Below are 15,809 nucleotides of genomic sequence, written 5' to 3'. Positions count from 1 at the left end.
AAAACCTCTAAATTTTTTGTTTGTGTCAAGTTTTTTTGCAGGTAAAATCCAAAGAAAGTGATATGTTGGAGTACAGAATGAACAGAAAAAGAGCAGAACAGACAACAGTAAATCCAGGGGGAGAAATACTGCTAATCACTGTTGAGTTGACAAGTGAACTTTGAAGCAGAAACACCACAACATTGACATCTTTTAATTTAAAGTATTGCTTTCTCAGTTTCCTCTCCTTCTCCTGATGAGCTGCAGTAATGTTATCCTGTCTCTAGAGGGCAAGTTACCACTAGTAACCAATCAACTGTGAAGATTTTGCAGTGACACAGAAAAAAATTCTACCTCTTTCTTTTTTCTCTTTTCTGTTTCTACAACCAGCGTTCTCTCATGTCCCTTTCCTCTCAGCCACTCACTCTATAACCAGCTTACTTGTTGAATGAATTTTTTCTTTTTCTCCTTCAGTCTCTGTTTGCATAATAAACTGTCTCTCTCGCTGTCACAGTGGGTTTCCTTATCTCTCACTCTTAACATGTATACTCTCTCTATCTTTCTCTTCATAGGTCATTAGCACCTTCTTGGCTCATTTTGACAGTGACAAGACATTAGCGTTAAATATTCCCGACTTTCCCTGCGTAGCTCACATTAACACACATCCTTGTCTTTGTGGGGGCTGAAACACACACACACAAACGCTCCCACAATCGCTCTCAACATAATCTCCCATCTGGTCAGTGTTTGTCTGTCCAAACCATCAAACCAAGCCAGTCCACTTTCCAATAACCATTAAAAACCATAAACACACACACACACACACACACACACACACACACACACACACACACACACACTTGGTGCAAATGCCATCATTAGAGTAGCAAACCACACGTGCACACACATTCAACACGAGACTTCTGATATTTTAGTTATATTGATCATTAGGACAAAGAGCACAGGACCACATAGAAATCACCAGACTATAAAACTGCAGCTGTTCATACAAGAAGGAATTTATATGCCACACACACACACACACACACACACACACACATCTGCTTCTTCAAACCACCTCAGATGACTCCACTTAAATTCAGAGCTGAATCCCTGAACTATTAAATTGATAAACTCTCTCTCTCTCTCTCTCTCTCTCTCTCTCTCACACACACACACACACACACACACATCTGTCCATTGGCCTTACCTGCGCTCACAGTGATGGCTTCTATGAACTGGTCTCTCCAGCTGTTGGTTCCAACCAGCAGAGCCAGGTTGGTCTTCTTTATCAGCTTGTCCACTGTGTTCTGTCAAAGGACAGATAGATAATAATGGTTAGACAGGAGACACCAGCCTTTTCACAGAGTATTCAAGATGCCATATTATATAATGAATTCATTCATTTGTGAAAATTTGCCATTTATTTGGCATGAGAATTCTGATGGATTGCTTTATGGCACAAAACAGCAAATGCAAATGTTTTAAAGTCTTCAGGAGAAATGTGGTCTTAATTTTGAGGAATGCTAGCACCACTTAACCAAACAGACACCTCGGCATATGCTTATTTTTACCCTGTTGTTGTGGTTGTGTTGCAGTTCCCTTGATAATGATATATTGATAGAAAAGGGTGAAAAAAATAGGCTGATGTCAGTGGGACATATATAACAGCTTGGTTTGACTGATCATTGAAGCTATTTGATGATTACACTCAGTGAAATATTCAAACCCAAGACTCCCAAGTTTTTTATAGCTGCACCATTCTATCAAATGCAAATACTCTGGATGTCTTTTGCATGTCATTTTGTATGCATTTCCCAAAATTTAGCCAGACATATTTGGTATATTTAGAAACTCTAAGATATCCACTAGAACTGAAAATAAACTTCTGTGGGTTTGAATGTTTGGCTGCACAATATGAATATGTAATGACAGACTTGTGGGGGAATGAGGCTCAGGAGTTAAGGACATTAATTTAACATCATTTAACTTTTCATATATGTTTACACAAGTCTGCGCAGTTAAAACAACTTTACAAAATATAAGCAAGACAATTTCACTTATCCACTCTAGAATTCTCTCCCCTTCTCTTTCCATACTTCTTCCCAAACTCCTTCTGTCATTCATCCATGTTTGTCTTCCTTCCTCCCTTCTTCCTTTGTTTCCCTCCTTGTCTCCTTCACTCCTAGTATTTATATGTCTTTGTTGTTTTCTTCAAAAGGAAGAAGCTATGACAGATTGAGATAACACACACACACACACACACACACACACACACACACACACACACACACGCACACACACACACACACACACACACACACTCAGGCGTGCACACATGCACACACATCACACTCTAATTAGCGGAGCAGTGGGGATTGCTCTCCTTTTCTCTCCACTTCAGAGGGAAAGTGGGATGCTAATTGTGTTGAATTGAGCTTAGGGGTGTAAATACTGCCTCGCTGCCTCTGTGGACACACACGCATGCACACAACTAGCTTTACTTTGCCTGTTGTATGTGGAGTGTTTATTTAACCGCACTCTGCAAGATTTTTGTAATACCGTCTTTCTCATTCTGTTACGCTGTTATTTTTACCCCTGCTTTCTTCTTCATTTCCTCCCTCAGTTTATTACTTCAGACTCAGATGGACTGCTGTGGGCATGTGTTTCTCACATGTGCAACTCTAAGCGGTTTCTGTCACTGGTATGCAGCACTATAAACCCCAGTGATGACCCATCCTGATAATCTCTCTTTCTCACTCAAATGATTGACACTGACAAATCTTTTCTCTCCAAACAAACATTTTTTAAATATACGAGTGATGATGAAAACTAGACTTTTTGAAAGAGTTTTAATGCACAGATAAGTATATTTATATAATATAGCAAACCAAATGCCCTCAGTGAATAATAATGGCAGCAATTTAGGGATTTGTACTAGCTTTAGCAAAAATTGTAAAACATCTTTCCATTAAACCCCCAAAAATGTCATACATGCTCTTTCTCCGTTGTGTCTGTCATGATCAGTGGTTTTTATGTAGGCAAAAATACATGAGGATCAGTAGCAATATTTTAAGACTCTTGTATGGTTGTCAAAAATGGGTCTTCACAGTTAGAATACAATCAGCTTCTTTCCCTCTACGTCTAGCTCATCACTGTACAACAGCACCAGAAGAAGATTTTGCTGGAGACCGAGAGAAGTAGTGAATGACTCATGATTTATTCCTCACTGTTATATGTCTCTGTCTTACTAGCTCTCCTGGACTGAAGGTGTATTTAGACCAAATGTGAAGTCAATTTTAGAGGCAGTGCAGATACATATAAAGCCAGTTGAAAAGCTATGATTGATGTGAATTCGCCCTGGGTGCCATGAACTGAGCCAAAGATATGACTGTGTGAGCTGAAAATGTTTTATCTTGGATGAAAAATCTGGATTTTTTTCAGACATTTTACAAATTTACTTAAAATAATACACATGCTAGAGGAAAATAAGAGAAAGCAGATGGAAACTGTTCATCTGAAGTCAGTCTGTATGTTCCTAGTTAGCTACAACTACTGTCTCTACAATTGAAAACAAACAAAAAAGGCCCGTCAAAGGTAAACACATTGCAAATCTGTACAGAAAACTCCACATACTCAAACACTCTTGAGATTTTAGCACAGTGCTGTATATGGATTGAGATCTTGATACAGACTTTAGACTAAAGAACCAATAGTTTTCTACCTGTTTCAACATCCTTTCTTGCTTCCATTGACAGTATGATTAGCTGTCACTAAAACACAACTGTAACTTGCCTGGTGCTCATCACTTCCCTATTTTTTCTTGTGTTTTATGTTTGTTATATCATAGACACTTTCCATTTATTAAGTGGTTTTATTGTCTGATTGAAATTTACTTTGAAAGGAGACTTTCAACTTCCAAGTAAATTTTCAATTAAAGCAATTTTTCTTTTTTCTCCTTCAATCTGTTATGTCAGACACTCACACTGTTATACTCCACTATCTGCCAATGGACAGTACTTCAGAAAACTATAGGATGTAGTTACACACACACACACACACACAAGTAATGTACAAAACTACTTGACAAAATATTGCATTCTGTCAAGTGGCGAGCTATTACTGGGTGTTTTTAACTGTCTGTCTGGAGTGAGCGTGTAGGTGGAGCGGCAGCAAGGAACATGCATTAGTACACACTCACACACATACAAAATGTAACATGGATGGTAATTACATCTATGCTTGTCTTAAGGGCCTGTGTGGGAGCAGGAGAGCATGGAGAGGAACACTTTCACAATGATTTCCTGCATGTATCAGAAAGGTTTGTGAATGTGTGAAGTTAAGATGTGAGGGTGAGGTGCTTTTGTGTAGTTATTGTCTTCTGTCTTTTGATGAATTAGTAACATATGTAGTTTAAAGTCAGCCTGGCTAATTGTCAGTTGTAGAATATCTTGGATGTATGCTGATGTTTCAGTGTTTACCTTCCCACTAGAGATGAATGATGTGAAGCGACTGTTGTGAAACTGATTACCTTTGTGTAAATACATCCTCCTATTATTCAAGGTTGTGTGTGAGACCTGGAGTTGTTTGGTGGATTATTTATTATATGGCACCATCAGTGATGGACTGCATGTTAGGAAACAATAAATCCAGCTGACTGAACAACAATGTGACCATTTGACCCACACATACACAAACACACCCCCTGTCTTACCTTGAACTCGTACGATTCCTCTATGATGACCTCCAGTTTGACGTGGTCCCCCAGCATGGGACGGCCCATCTCAGCGATGCGACGCTCCTCCTCATCTTTCCCAGTCAGCGCCTCTTCTTCCTCTTCCTCTTCCTTCTGCTGTTCCTCTGAAAACACAACGAGACAACAGCATATCAGCATTAGAATGGGAGATCAGATTTGGTTGAACAGAATGAGCAAGTAGTTGAGTGGTAATAAAGTACGCAGTTTAACATGTTGTAGCTGTTAAAAGCTGACACTATATGAACAGTAAAGGGGGAAAACAGCCCAGCAAAAGACGCAGGAACACCTTGTGAAACTCAAAATATATGCCTCATCTCATTACGTTTTAACAAAATCTAGTGGCACATTTGTTTTTAAAATGTGGAGACTTACATCAGCCCTACTGGGACAGTAACTGTCAATTTGTGTCAAGTATTACGGACTCAGCAGTGTGGGCATTTAAAATTTTTATGTGTAGTGACAGCACCCCATCTGGCCACTGTTTTTTTTTTCTTTATTAAATGCAATAAAAACAAACCATTAGCATTTAAGATAGCAGGTTTTTCTTATTTGAGCTGAATTAATATCTAGATGTCTCTGTGGATTTAATATATTTAATTAGGTTTGCACTGTTTAATAATTAGAGTGGCATTACTAAATGAAAATATACTTCCTGTTCCTCTATCATCTCATTATCCCTGTATCTCTATCTCACACCTTCTCTTTTCCCCCTTTGTTCTTTATGGTGTGTGTCAGTAATTGAGATTCACTGTCGAGCCTGAACTCATTGCTGGGATCAAAGAGAGAAAGAGAGGGAGAGAAAGGCCATGATCAAATTTTCCATGGGGGAACAGTTATCCATGCTATTGCCTTTCATTATAGTGCAGTGCATTGTGGGCCTGCACCAGCTCGTTGGTCATTTGTTCCCGTCAGTTGAGTTACAGCATGGAGCTCACAGGTCACTCACTCACATACACACCCATGCAAATTTCTGCCAGGACCGCTTTCGTCAAAAGTGACTCCATCATAAGCAAGAAGCACAGTTCTGTTTAGCATTGCTGCTCCCTGGCCAACCATGACACATGAGAGCCGAAGGCCGAAGAGGAGCAGCTAAAGCCTCCCAGACGCCAGCAGAACAGAGCCCGCTGCAACAATGACATACTTAGGTGTGACATTGTTTGAGTTCAGACGAGTCATTTTATATATCTTTTTGTCTGCTGCAGCGTAGTTTCATAATTGGGCTGCTTGTGTTGCAATTACAAATCAGAAAGCTGTTAGTTGTCTGTCTACATGAAAGGACGAATTTCTTCCAAAAATCTAATCCATATTGAATTAATGTCACATGGTCTCACTGACAAACAGCAGACAGCAGCCTGCTACACAACACAAGAGCCACACACTTTGAACATCAATTCACTTTAGCTTTCCTGCTAACATTCCCTGTGTAATCTAACTTAGCCTACAACAGGTCTTGTCTTGACCATACAAACATTCTCCTTAAACAGCTTTATAAGTTACCTGAAAATATAATATTGGTCCATTTAGATGCTGGTGTGGTCCGCACACTGCAGCTACCACAGCAAACAACACGCTGCCTGAGGCTTGTAAGCTACAGTGCAAGTTTGTTTACTGTCTCTGTTGGTTAGCCTGCAGGTTAGTGAGCTCACATGCTCCTCGATGGTGCATTTCTAATACTTCCCCAAAAATCTTTTTTTTTAATCCTTTAAATAAAATCTAGCTATTAACAATAAATACATTTAAAAAATCAATTTGACTGCAAAAAATCTGTATTAATTGGGATTTCTGTTGGACTTTCGGTGCCCATTAATATTTCAGTCTGAAGTGGCCTGCACATGGCTGAAGGCACTCTATACACTGTGTGTTAATTAGCTTAACGAGTTGCACCTGTTGTGGTTTTGATACTAATTAGGTCTGTTGAAAATCGAGCTGATAAATGTTTACACCATATTTCTACTCTAATCCATCTCTGGCTGCTGAGAGTAGGGATGTACACAGTTATTTTCTGTCAGTCTATGTTGATGGTCAAAATGATCCTTTTTTATTTTGGTCTGGTCTGATTTATTTTGGAATTACTTCTTTGCTCATGAATTCAGTATTTGCTACGCACATTACACAAGCTACTGCTGTTCTGTGTATTGACTGAGGTGTTCTTTCAGTGATGGTCGATGAAAATAAATATTGAAATGTCCTGTGATGGTATGCATCGATGCAGCAGCACTGCATTTAAACAGACTGCCTGATTTAGGCAAAAAGGAATAATTTTAATGACAATATTATAACCACATATAAACGCTATGTCAGAGCCTCTATATTGTACTTCTTGTTTTAAATCATCCAAATTGTTTTAACAATTTTCTGTGAAAATCAGTTGAAAGACAACATTTCTTCTAAACTGGCTGACATGCCCTTCACGGTTCCCTTTTAGCTAAATTTATACTGAATTTGATTCACACGCACACACACACACACACACACACACACACACACACACACACACACACACACATTACACACCATGTAATTGTGATTTAATGAACTCAATTAACAGTCTACGCTAAACCTCATGTGGGATGAACGTGACCTGGCAGTATCCTTGTTAGCTACACTCCCTTTGTGTGTGTGTGTGTGTGTGTGTGTGTGTGTGTGTGTGTAAATGGACCTGACAGAGGTTGAATGTTGCAGGGTAAGATGCTGCGTCCTGTCAAAGCTGCTGTCTGTACCATTTATCACTTTGATTTTTTTCCCCCTCTGGTGTCCTTCTCTCTTCTCTTTTGCAGCTCAATTCAAGTGAATACAACTGGGTGTTCTTTACAGCCACAGCATACACAGAGAAATACTGCTGAAGTGTCAATACACCGGGAATTCAGCATTAAAGTACAGGTTTTTTTCTCTGTTTACTCACAAAAATTGTCTATATCTTCAAATAAGTGGACACAAAAGACAAGGAGGATATGATCCCCCTCTGCACTATCCCCAAATGTCTGTCTTTTTGTTACGTAATTGTTTCTCCCTCTTCATTCTTAATCCTTATTTTCCCTTTGATCTACCATCATTTCATTTTCTTTGTCTCTGCTTTTTTTGCCTCTTTCTCTGTCTTCCTCCTTCTCTCCCTCTTCCCTGATTTAGTTTCAATTCAAATGAACCAACACAAGGCCAGTCACTTATTCAGGTAGAAACCTTGACAACACAACTGTCAAATTAATGCTTGGTATTTTCATTCAAACAAATTTATTCACATGGGGACAATTGGTAGCATCTCTCTCCCATTAGCAGTGTCACTAGAAATTATTATTTCTTTATTAGGAATACTTTTCATAATGTACTTTATCCTGAAAGGAAGAGTATTATCTGTTACAGCTATGATTAATTTCTAAAGATGGGTGCTCAGACTGAATTTTGATTTTTTTTCTGTTTAGGAAGTGTGTCTGTCTCTAGATTGAACATGGGTAAATATGTGCTGACAGGAGGTAGCATGTGTGTGTGTGTGTGTGGTGTGTATGTGGGATATCACACCTTGTGTCATGCTTTGATAGAGTCCCTAGTTCCACAGAGGTGATAGAAGACGACAGGCAGAGGAGGGGAGAGGACGAAGGAGAGGAGAGGACGAAGGAGAGGAAAGGAGAGGAGAGGAGAGGAGAGGATTTTTATACCCTGTCATGTTTGATGGATTCAGACTCCATCAGAGGAGGCAGAGGAAGAGGAGGGAAGAGTAAGGGGGGTGGGGGGTCTTTGCAACCTGTCAATTTATAAAGACGAGAGGTGGAGGAAACTTCTGTGCTGTGTCAAGGTGGAGATGAGCAGATGGAAGGAGGAAGAAGACAGGGAGGAAGACGGGAGGAGACACGGTCTTTGACAGGATTAAGCAGTACAGCAGGAGACAAGGCGGGGAGGAAGACGAGGACGAGGAGGACGGGGAGGAGGACGGAGCTGTTACGCTGTCACACTTTTGGAGAGTCCCATAGGAAGCAGAGGAAAGGAGCAGGTGGAGAAAGGACAAGTGGAACTTTTAAAGACTTGACAGGCTTTTAACTAGTCTCAACTGTCCTCCAGGGAGGACAGGGAAGGACAGGAGAGAGGGAGGGAAGGAGGATGGAATGAGAGGGAAGATGAGGAGTTGAAAGAGAGGAAGCAGTAGATGAGAGGGATGGTAAAACAAAAAACATGAAATACTGTAATTCAGGCAGCAACTAAACTGAAATGTATTATTTAGATATATACGACATTAGTAGCATATGAGCACAGGATGTCAGAGGAGGGGAACTGAGGAAGAGGAGGGTGGGTGGATGAGGAAGAGGAGAAAGCTAAAAAGGAAAAGCAGGGAGATGAGGAGGAGAAGAGAAGTGAGGACGATGAAGAGCAGAAGGAACAGGAGCGGAGGGATGAAGAGGAAGGAAAAGGTAGACGAGAAGAAGAAATGAGGAAAATCGAGGCTAATCTAATCTACTCATTTATTTACTGCAGCAAATGACTATAATAATGTCATTTAACAGATAAAAATAAACAAAACAACAATGGAACTAATTTCCAAAGATCATTAATCACCGCTAATGTGAAGTTTACTCACTTCTATCTGCATATAACTATAATAAAGATAAAAAATACATTCATCTACGTTGTTTGGTGATTTGTTTAATGGCAGTTAATGATACTACTTCACAATACCTCATTAAAATGTATTACTAATCTTGTTTGCTTTTGTACTGTGTACAATAACAGAGAATTTAATTAGTTAGTACATTATAGAGACATGTGATGTATATACTAATGAACAGACTAAATGTAGATGGACCTCGGTGAACTCATGCACACAAGCAGACTCTGACTGGCATGATAAACAGAGTATCATGTTTCCAATTACTTTATGTTGTTTTTGTCTTAATTAATGCCAGGGTTAATAATTATGTTAAGTACTGCTGGATAACTAAACACACACATTCATATACAGATACACACACACAGAGGACATACGAAAAAAGAGGATGAGAGGAGAGGACTTTCCTGTCGGACACAATCTGTCACATATATTCACACACATACATGTATGCATGTGTGTGGTCACATGTTGCAATATATGTTACTCTACGAGTGTGTATTGCATGTGTCCGTGCATGTTTGATACTCTTTATGTGTGCTAGGACGTGGGGTCGTCACCCTCTGCAGGGCGCTTGTCTTTTCAGCTGGTTTCCCTCTCAGCAGCTGTTCCCTGCTCACGCTACACTTTCTCCCACCCCCGGATGACTGACGGAGGTTCACCGGCTACAGTGAACTCTCCTCTGCCTCCTGCTGTCCTGAGGCTCCTATGGACCAAATCAAAAAAACCTGCAATATCGCAGGGTCTTCTGGAAACTTCTAAATGCCCCCCCAGGTAATCAAGCTTTTACCTCAAAAAAAAAGAGCTGTGATCACAGTAAAAACCTTTAGAGGGAGTCAGAAATGCATTTTCTTTCTTAAAGGAAGACAAATCTACCCTGTGTACCCTTAACAACACTGTCAGATGACTGAATATCTGTCTCTGCCTAATACTAAATATCGGGCTACACCTGCACAAACAAACCAAAGCAGGATACAAGTTCACACCTGCTCTCTGGAGGTTGTTGAAAGGTATTCTAGGACATGAAGGAAAACTCAGCCAGAAATAGAAGAGCATGAAATAGGTTAATGGAAAAGTAAATCACAAGCCCTCTTCATTCTCTCCTGAATGAATGAGAACTTGTGGCAGCTCTACAGCTACATTTCACCATTGATTATCTGTGGGGAAGCAGGCTGTGGTGGAAAGATAGAGGTAAGATTTATGTAAAAAAAATACAAATATTGTTATGCTCTGAACTAGCAGGGACTACTTAGCCTCCTTCTATGGCTGTAATAGCGGTAAGGCTAAAACAAAAACAAATCACTGCTTAGAATACCCATAGCCAATAAAATTATAGGTGACACTCGGTACATCTGTTTGAGAAAAATAGCTTTTAACAGTTACCAAAATACTTTTCAAAAAGGCTCTGAGTCCTCTGCCTGCTTACTCTGTTAAAGTCACACTGCATAATGGAAATGTACATTTTAAGCTTCAAGATCTGATGTAAACAGCAGCAACCCATTCAGCTGCTACCAGTAAAAGCCTTGCTAGTCATTCATATCTTTCCTGTTCTCAGTAAAGTCAAATAGCTTCAAGATAAATTACTCAGCTACACTCTTTCCCCCTCCATCTTTCTAACTCTACAATGTATAACTGCTCATATCGGTACAATAAATGTCAGATCCGGTGCTTGTTTAGTCAGTGCATTAATCCTGTCCACCTCCTTTGCTTACAGCGAAACACAGCAAAATGAAACGACTAAAAAAAAAAGGATGAAAGAATATCAGCTTTTATCTCTGGCTTGGAGGTACTTCACTAATATTTGAAGTACCGGCTTTACAGAAGATGAAACGGGACCTTACTGGATTCCAATAAGAAAAGCTGACTCTTGTTTTCTCACTCCTACACTCCCTGCATGTTAACGCTGCTTTCTGGAATTAATATCTCGAGGCACAAATTCACACATTAATCAACATTAGAGAGTGAACGTGTCTCTTTTTGGTTGGTTTTTCAGCTGCTGTCTCTGGGGCAGGATGCTTAAAAGCCTATTTGAAATGTGCCAAAATGCATTGAGGAAATCAATTCTACATTCCAGAGTCTCTCTGCAGGGCTCTCTGTGTGAGAGTTAAATCACTGAAAGTACACGTCGTCAGTAAACACTAATACAAACCTAGTGATAGAGAGACATGAAAAAACAAATCTCAGGCTGTTATTATGTCAGTATATTCATCTGTCTCAGATGTTAATTGCAGATATGTTATAGATATGTTTATGTGGTATTAACACACCTCAGACAACAGATAAACAGATATTTGCTTAGTTATGGTAAAAAATCTGGAATGACAGGTCTGTGCAGCACTTGTTAATGCTACCACTTAAGTAGTATTTTCACTTTCAATTATTACCTGTACTGAAACTGAAAAACCTACAAATACATATATGATATAAGTGTGGCATAATGATAAGGATTTCAGTACTGATTAGTTGAGTTTGTGAAACCCCTATAACCCACTGAATCAGACTGAATACTTTTGACATATAAAATACATGTATCCCAAAGTCTATATATTATCAATGTTCTTCTTGTTTCTAATGTAACAAAAAAATGTTTTTTTAATGTAAAAACATCTACTTAGTTCATTTGCTATTAATGTCTCAAATCTCAAAGGCCGAAAATAACTGACAATCTCAATTCTTAAATTTAAAACAGAAACTTGTAACAAAATGTAATTTCTCCAAATAATTTCTCCATATTGACTGTTGAGAGATATATTATCTTTGAAAGTTGAAGCGCGGCTACTGTACAGTGTTTAGTCCAAAAGTTATTTTGTATTTTTATGATTAGTTTTGCCCCAAACGGCAAATTAGAGGAACATTTTTTAAAACAAAATTCCAAAAGCTGAACATTTTATAATAATCACACAGCTATTCCACTGTCCCAAGCACAAGACTTTGGACTAGTGAGGGTCTATCGCAAAAAACAAACAGCAGTAAATGTAGATATGTACACACACATCCATGCACAAATACACACACAGTCATGGGCTGAGGCTGTGAAGATCTGCGCAGGGCTAATTTAGCACAGAGAACCACCACATCAGTTCATGAAACACACTCATTAAACACACACTGTACGCCTATATGTGCATTTGTGTGTGTGTGTGTGTGTTTGTGTTTGTGTGTGTGTGTGTGCATCCCGGAGGTGTGCTTGATCCCCTGACTGTGATAATGTGATCCAGCCCTTGTCTTTGATCCCCTCATCACTATAAAGACTGCTGATGCCTGGTAAACACACGCTGCCATTAACACACTGATAGCAGTGCTCTGTCAGTGTGTGTGTGTATGTGTGAGAAACATAGACAGAGATAGAGCTGCTTTTAATGAGTGTACCCAGTAGAGGTAAAGTGAGTTTAAAGGCGTAAAACACCCATTTATATGGCAACCTGTGGACAGTGTGGTGCTCTGGTTTTCTGTTATTTCCACCTCACATCAAGATGCATTTGCTTTGTGGGCCATGTCACTTACATTCTCTCTCGCCTTTTTTAAAAAACATAAACTGCCATTTTCCTCAAAGTAAGATAAAAAAAATATTGTGTTATTATGCTGAATGCACATTTCTTTGTGTGCGTGTCTGAAAGGCAATGAATAACAAGTGGAAAAATACTCTGGGTTTTTACAACTCTATATTACATTAGATCATAATAGAAAAAGAGGGAGATGAGTAGCTCCAATGAGATAATGGATAAACACAGTGGAAAACAGATGCACAGATGCTCCATGTGACTGAGGACAGAAACACACACACTCACACACACACCTGATCATACACACTCCAGTGAAAATACTGTAGCAGCTTTAAAAATGATCACCCACATCACTAAAATCAATGAATCAATATATAATATACAAAAGAAAGGAGGCAATGGAGACCTGTTCATTCATTTGAAGGCAAGTCTGCTAGACTGCTTAACAGACCATCTTAATCACTTTCTTAACTGCGCCAATTTGTACAATTACTCGTGTTACTTAATGGCATGGCAACACAACTGTTAGCTATAAAAACAGGTAGGTTTTATGGTATCCCTGAAGAGAAGGTGTGTTTTCTCATTTGTTTTATGATTTAGATGAGACTGAAATTCATTTTATACTTTATCGCATTTTTTAAAATAATTTAATAGTTATTTTTATTGTTTAATTGTTTTAATAATCAACCAACAGAAGCTAGCAGAGTTAAAGACATGAGGTGTGTTATAGGAAAGAGGTGTTTTATAAGTGGAAGATTTTATTTGTAAAGCTTGGGAGAGCAGACAAAGTTCTTTGTTTGCAAGTCATCAAACGAGTCCTCCAACCTGAACGACCTTATCGATCATTTGTCCCTACTCTCTGACATGACCCATAGGAGCATTTCCTGAAATAGTGCCTCTAATGCAACAGGTGGTCCAGACCTTTTTCATTCATCATTCCATTAAAAAATAAGATTAAACTTGCGGAACAGTCACAGTTTTGTTAGGTCCAAGCATAACAAGCATTTGGTTTGGTTAAGAACAAGAGTGTGATAAGGGTTAAAATAAGTACTTTCTTAAGATTAGACGACTTTCATCGTCATAGTTACAATAATAAACACACACTTAACATTGGCAAATGTCATGGTTAAAAAGAAGCAATGACTACCAGGTTCAAATGGGAAGTGAACAGTGGTCCCCTGTGAGAATGTCCTGTGTTTTGTGGAGCCTAACCTCCTCCTAATGTGGACTAAATCAACTAAATTCCTCCCAAGCTCTCGTCACCATTATTACTGCTACTAAAGGTTGCCTAACAACAAAACATAGCTATGGGTTGTAATAGGCTGCTGGCATAGATGACCTATGGGCTCATTTGTGACAATGCAGTTTTTTGGATGCTATCTCCACCCTTCATGTTGTGTGACCTTTCTAAACAGAATATGCTAAAGAACAATAAAAAGTGACGCCGAGGGGTTGTGACCAAGCGTCAAGATGTGATGAGCTGGGAGTGAAACCTTGTTCATAATATTGTATAAAACCCATAATGCTTAATACTCTTGATACCAGTTTTTATTATGATGACAATGTTTTCTTTTGCTATTTTCCTAAAACTATTGTGATATTTCTGCACTGTGGATCCTCATTACTTCCTTATTATCCCATGGGATGTGGGGCCTTCTTTAGTGGGATGAAGGGCAGCTACGTGACCATGAATTCTATTCACATCATAGCTATACCACAGCGAACACCCTCTTGGGTATTATCTCTATGTGTCTTTTTTTGTGCCAACGAGGGAGTGGTGACATTTTCAAACAGTCACAGAGGAACAGATCTCAAAGCATGAAAAGCTCTCAGTTGGATGAGGGGGAAACGAGAGAACAGGGCAGATGAGAGGGAAGGGAGAAGAAGAAGGAGAGGACAGGTGTGATTCTCACTGAGTTTTGTGTATAGACATCTGAGGAGAAGCAGAGGAGGAAGTAGGAAAAAAAGAAGTAAAAACTGAGAAGTACAGAAGGGAGCGGCAGAATCGCTCCAGTATGTGTCCAACCTGAATCCCAAATCAACAGGCCTGTTAAAACATGAGCGATTAGGGAGCAGCTCTGCGTTTTGTCACTGCAGAAATATAAGTACAACTGATGTTTGATTTTATTTCTTGTAGTGTTGCCAGCTGTAAAGGGCTTTTTTCTTGCCAACTGTAAAGTGCTCTTGTCTGTGCTATTGTATTAGGCTTTGCATAAAATAAATATGATTCATGCAAATACAGTATCACACCTACTGTGTAATGTCCTCTAACCAGTAATGTCCTTATGTCTCTTTTCTTTGTCTCCATTTTTGGAGAATTGCACAATTTCTGCTGCACTTCAAACATATTGTTTTTCCTGGCTTTTCTGTTGAGGTTGTAGGGAGTGCTCTTCACCGTGTCACAGTCCTATGCTGCATACTAACTGACTGCATGCAATATAGCATATATACCATGCTTTATAGTCTATTGTGTTTGGAGTTAGTAAGACATTAGAGCTGGACTAGAGAGAGAATGTTATTTGGCAGCTGTTTTGATAACTGTCAAATTACATCAGTCATTTTTCATGCAAAAATGCAAAATACTCTCAAATGTGAGGATCTGCTACTTTTCTTTGTCATGTGTGACAATGAATGAAAAATCTTTAGTTTTAGGATTATGGTTTGGGGAAAAACATGCAAACTGAAGACAAGACCATATTCACTAGAAAATTGTGAAGGCCATTTTTACACATTTTTAAAAAATATATGTCATAGGCTAAATTATTAATCAATTATATATGACATAATTGTTTGTTGCAGCTCTACAAGTAAGAAAACACTTTACTGTCTTCTGTTGACCTGCACCATTGTAAAACTACAACGTAAAAATATCGCTGCCAGTTAAATTTTAAGACAATGTTTTTCCAAATATTGAATAGATTTTTTTTCAGGAGCTGTTTCACCACCATCCACAACTAGTCTTGACTTTTTTCGACTGGGA

At 39.0% G+C, this 15,809-nt stretch overlaps 1 protein-coding gene across 3 annotated transcripts in view; it reads right to left on the bottom strand.

The window, feature by feature from the left end:
* Nucleotides 1-15,809, bottom strand: part of slc8a1b (solute carrier family 8 member 1b) — a 132,106-nt gene that overhangs the window by 23,136 nt on the left and 93,161 nt on the right. For all 3 annotated transcript variants that reach the window (XM_018661815.2, XM_018661829.2, XM_018661822.2), the window contains exons 6-7: nt 4,694-4,839; nt 1,190-1,289 (exon numbers count right to left, since the gene is read on the bottom strand). In XM_018661815.2, the coding sequence (XP_018517331.1) occupies nt 1,190-1,289; nt 4,694-4,839 (246 nt within the window). The remainder of the gene's footprint in view (nt 1-1,189; nt 1,290-4,693; nt 4,840-15,809) is intronic.

The sequence above is a fragment of the Lates calcarifer genome, linkage group LG16_LG22 (genome assembly GCF_001640805.2).
Source record: "Lates calcarifer isolate ASB-BC8 linkage group LG16_LG22, TLL_Latcal_v3, whole genome shotgun sequence".
In the NCBI taxonomy this organism is placed as follows: domain Eukaryota; kingdom Metazoa; phylum Chordata; class Actinopteri; family Centropomidae; genus Lates; species Lates calcarifer.
This window is presented reverse-complemented; position numbering and strand designations above follow the sequence as displayed.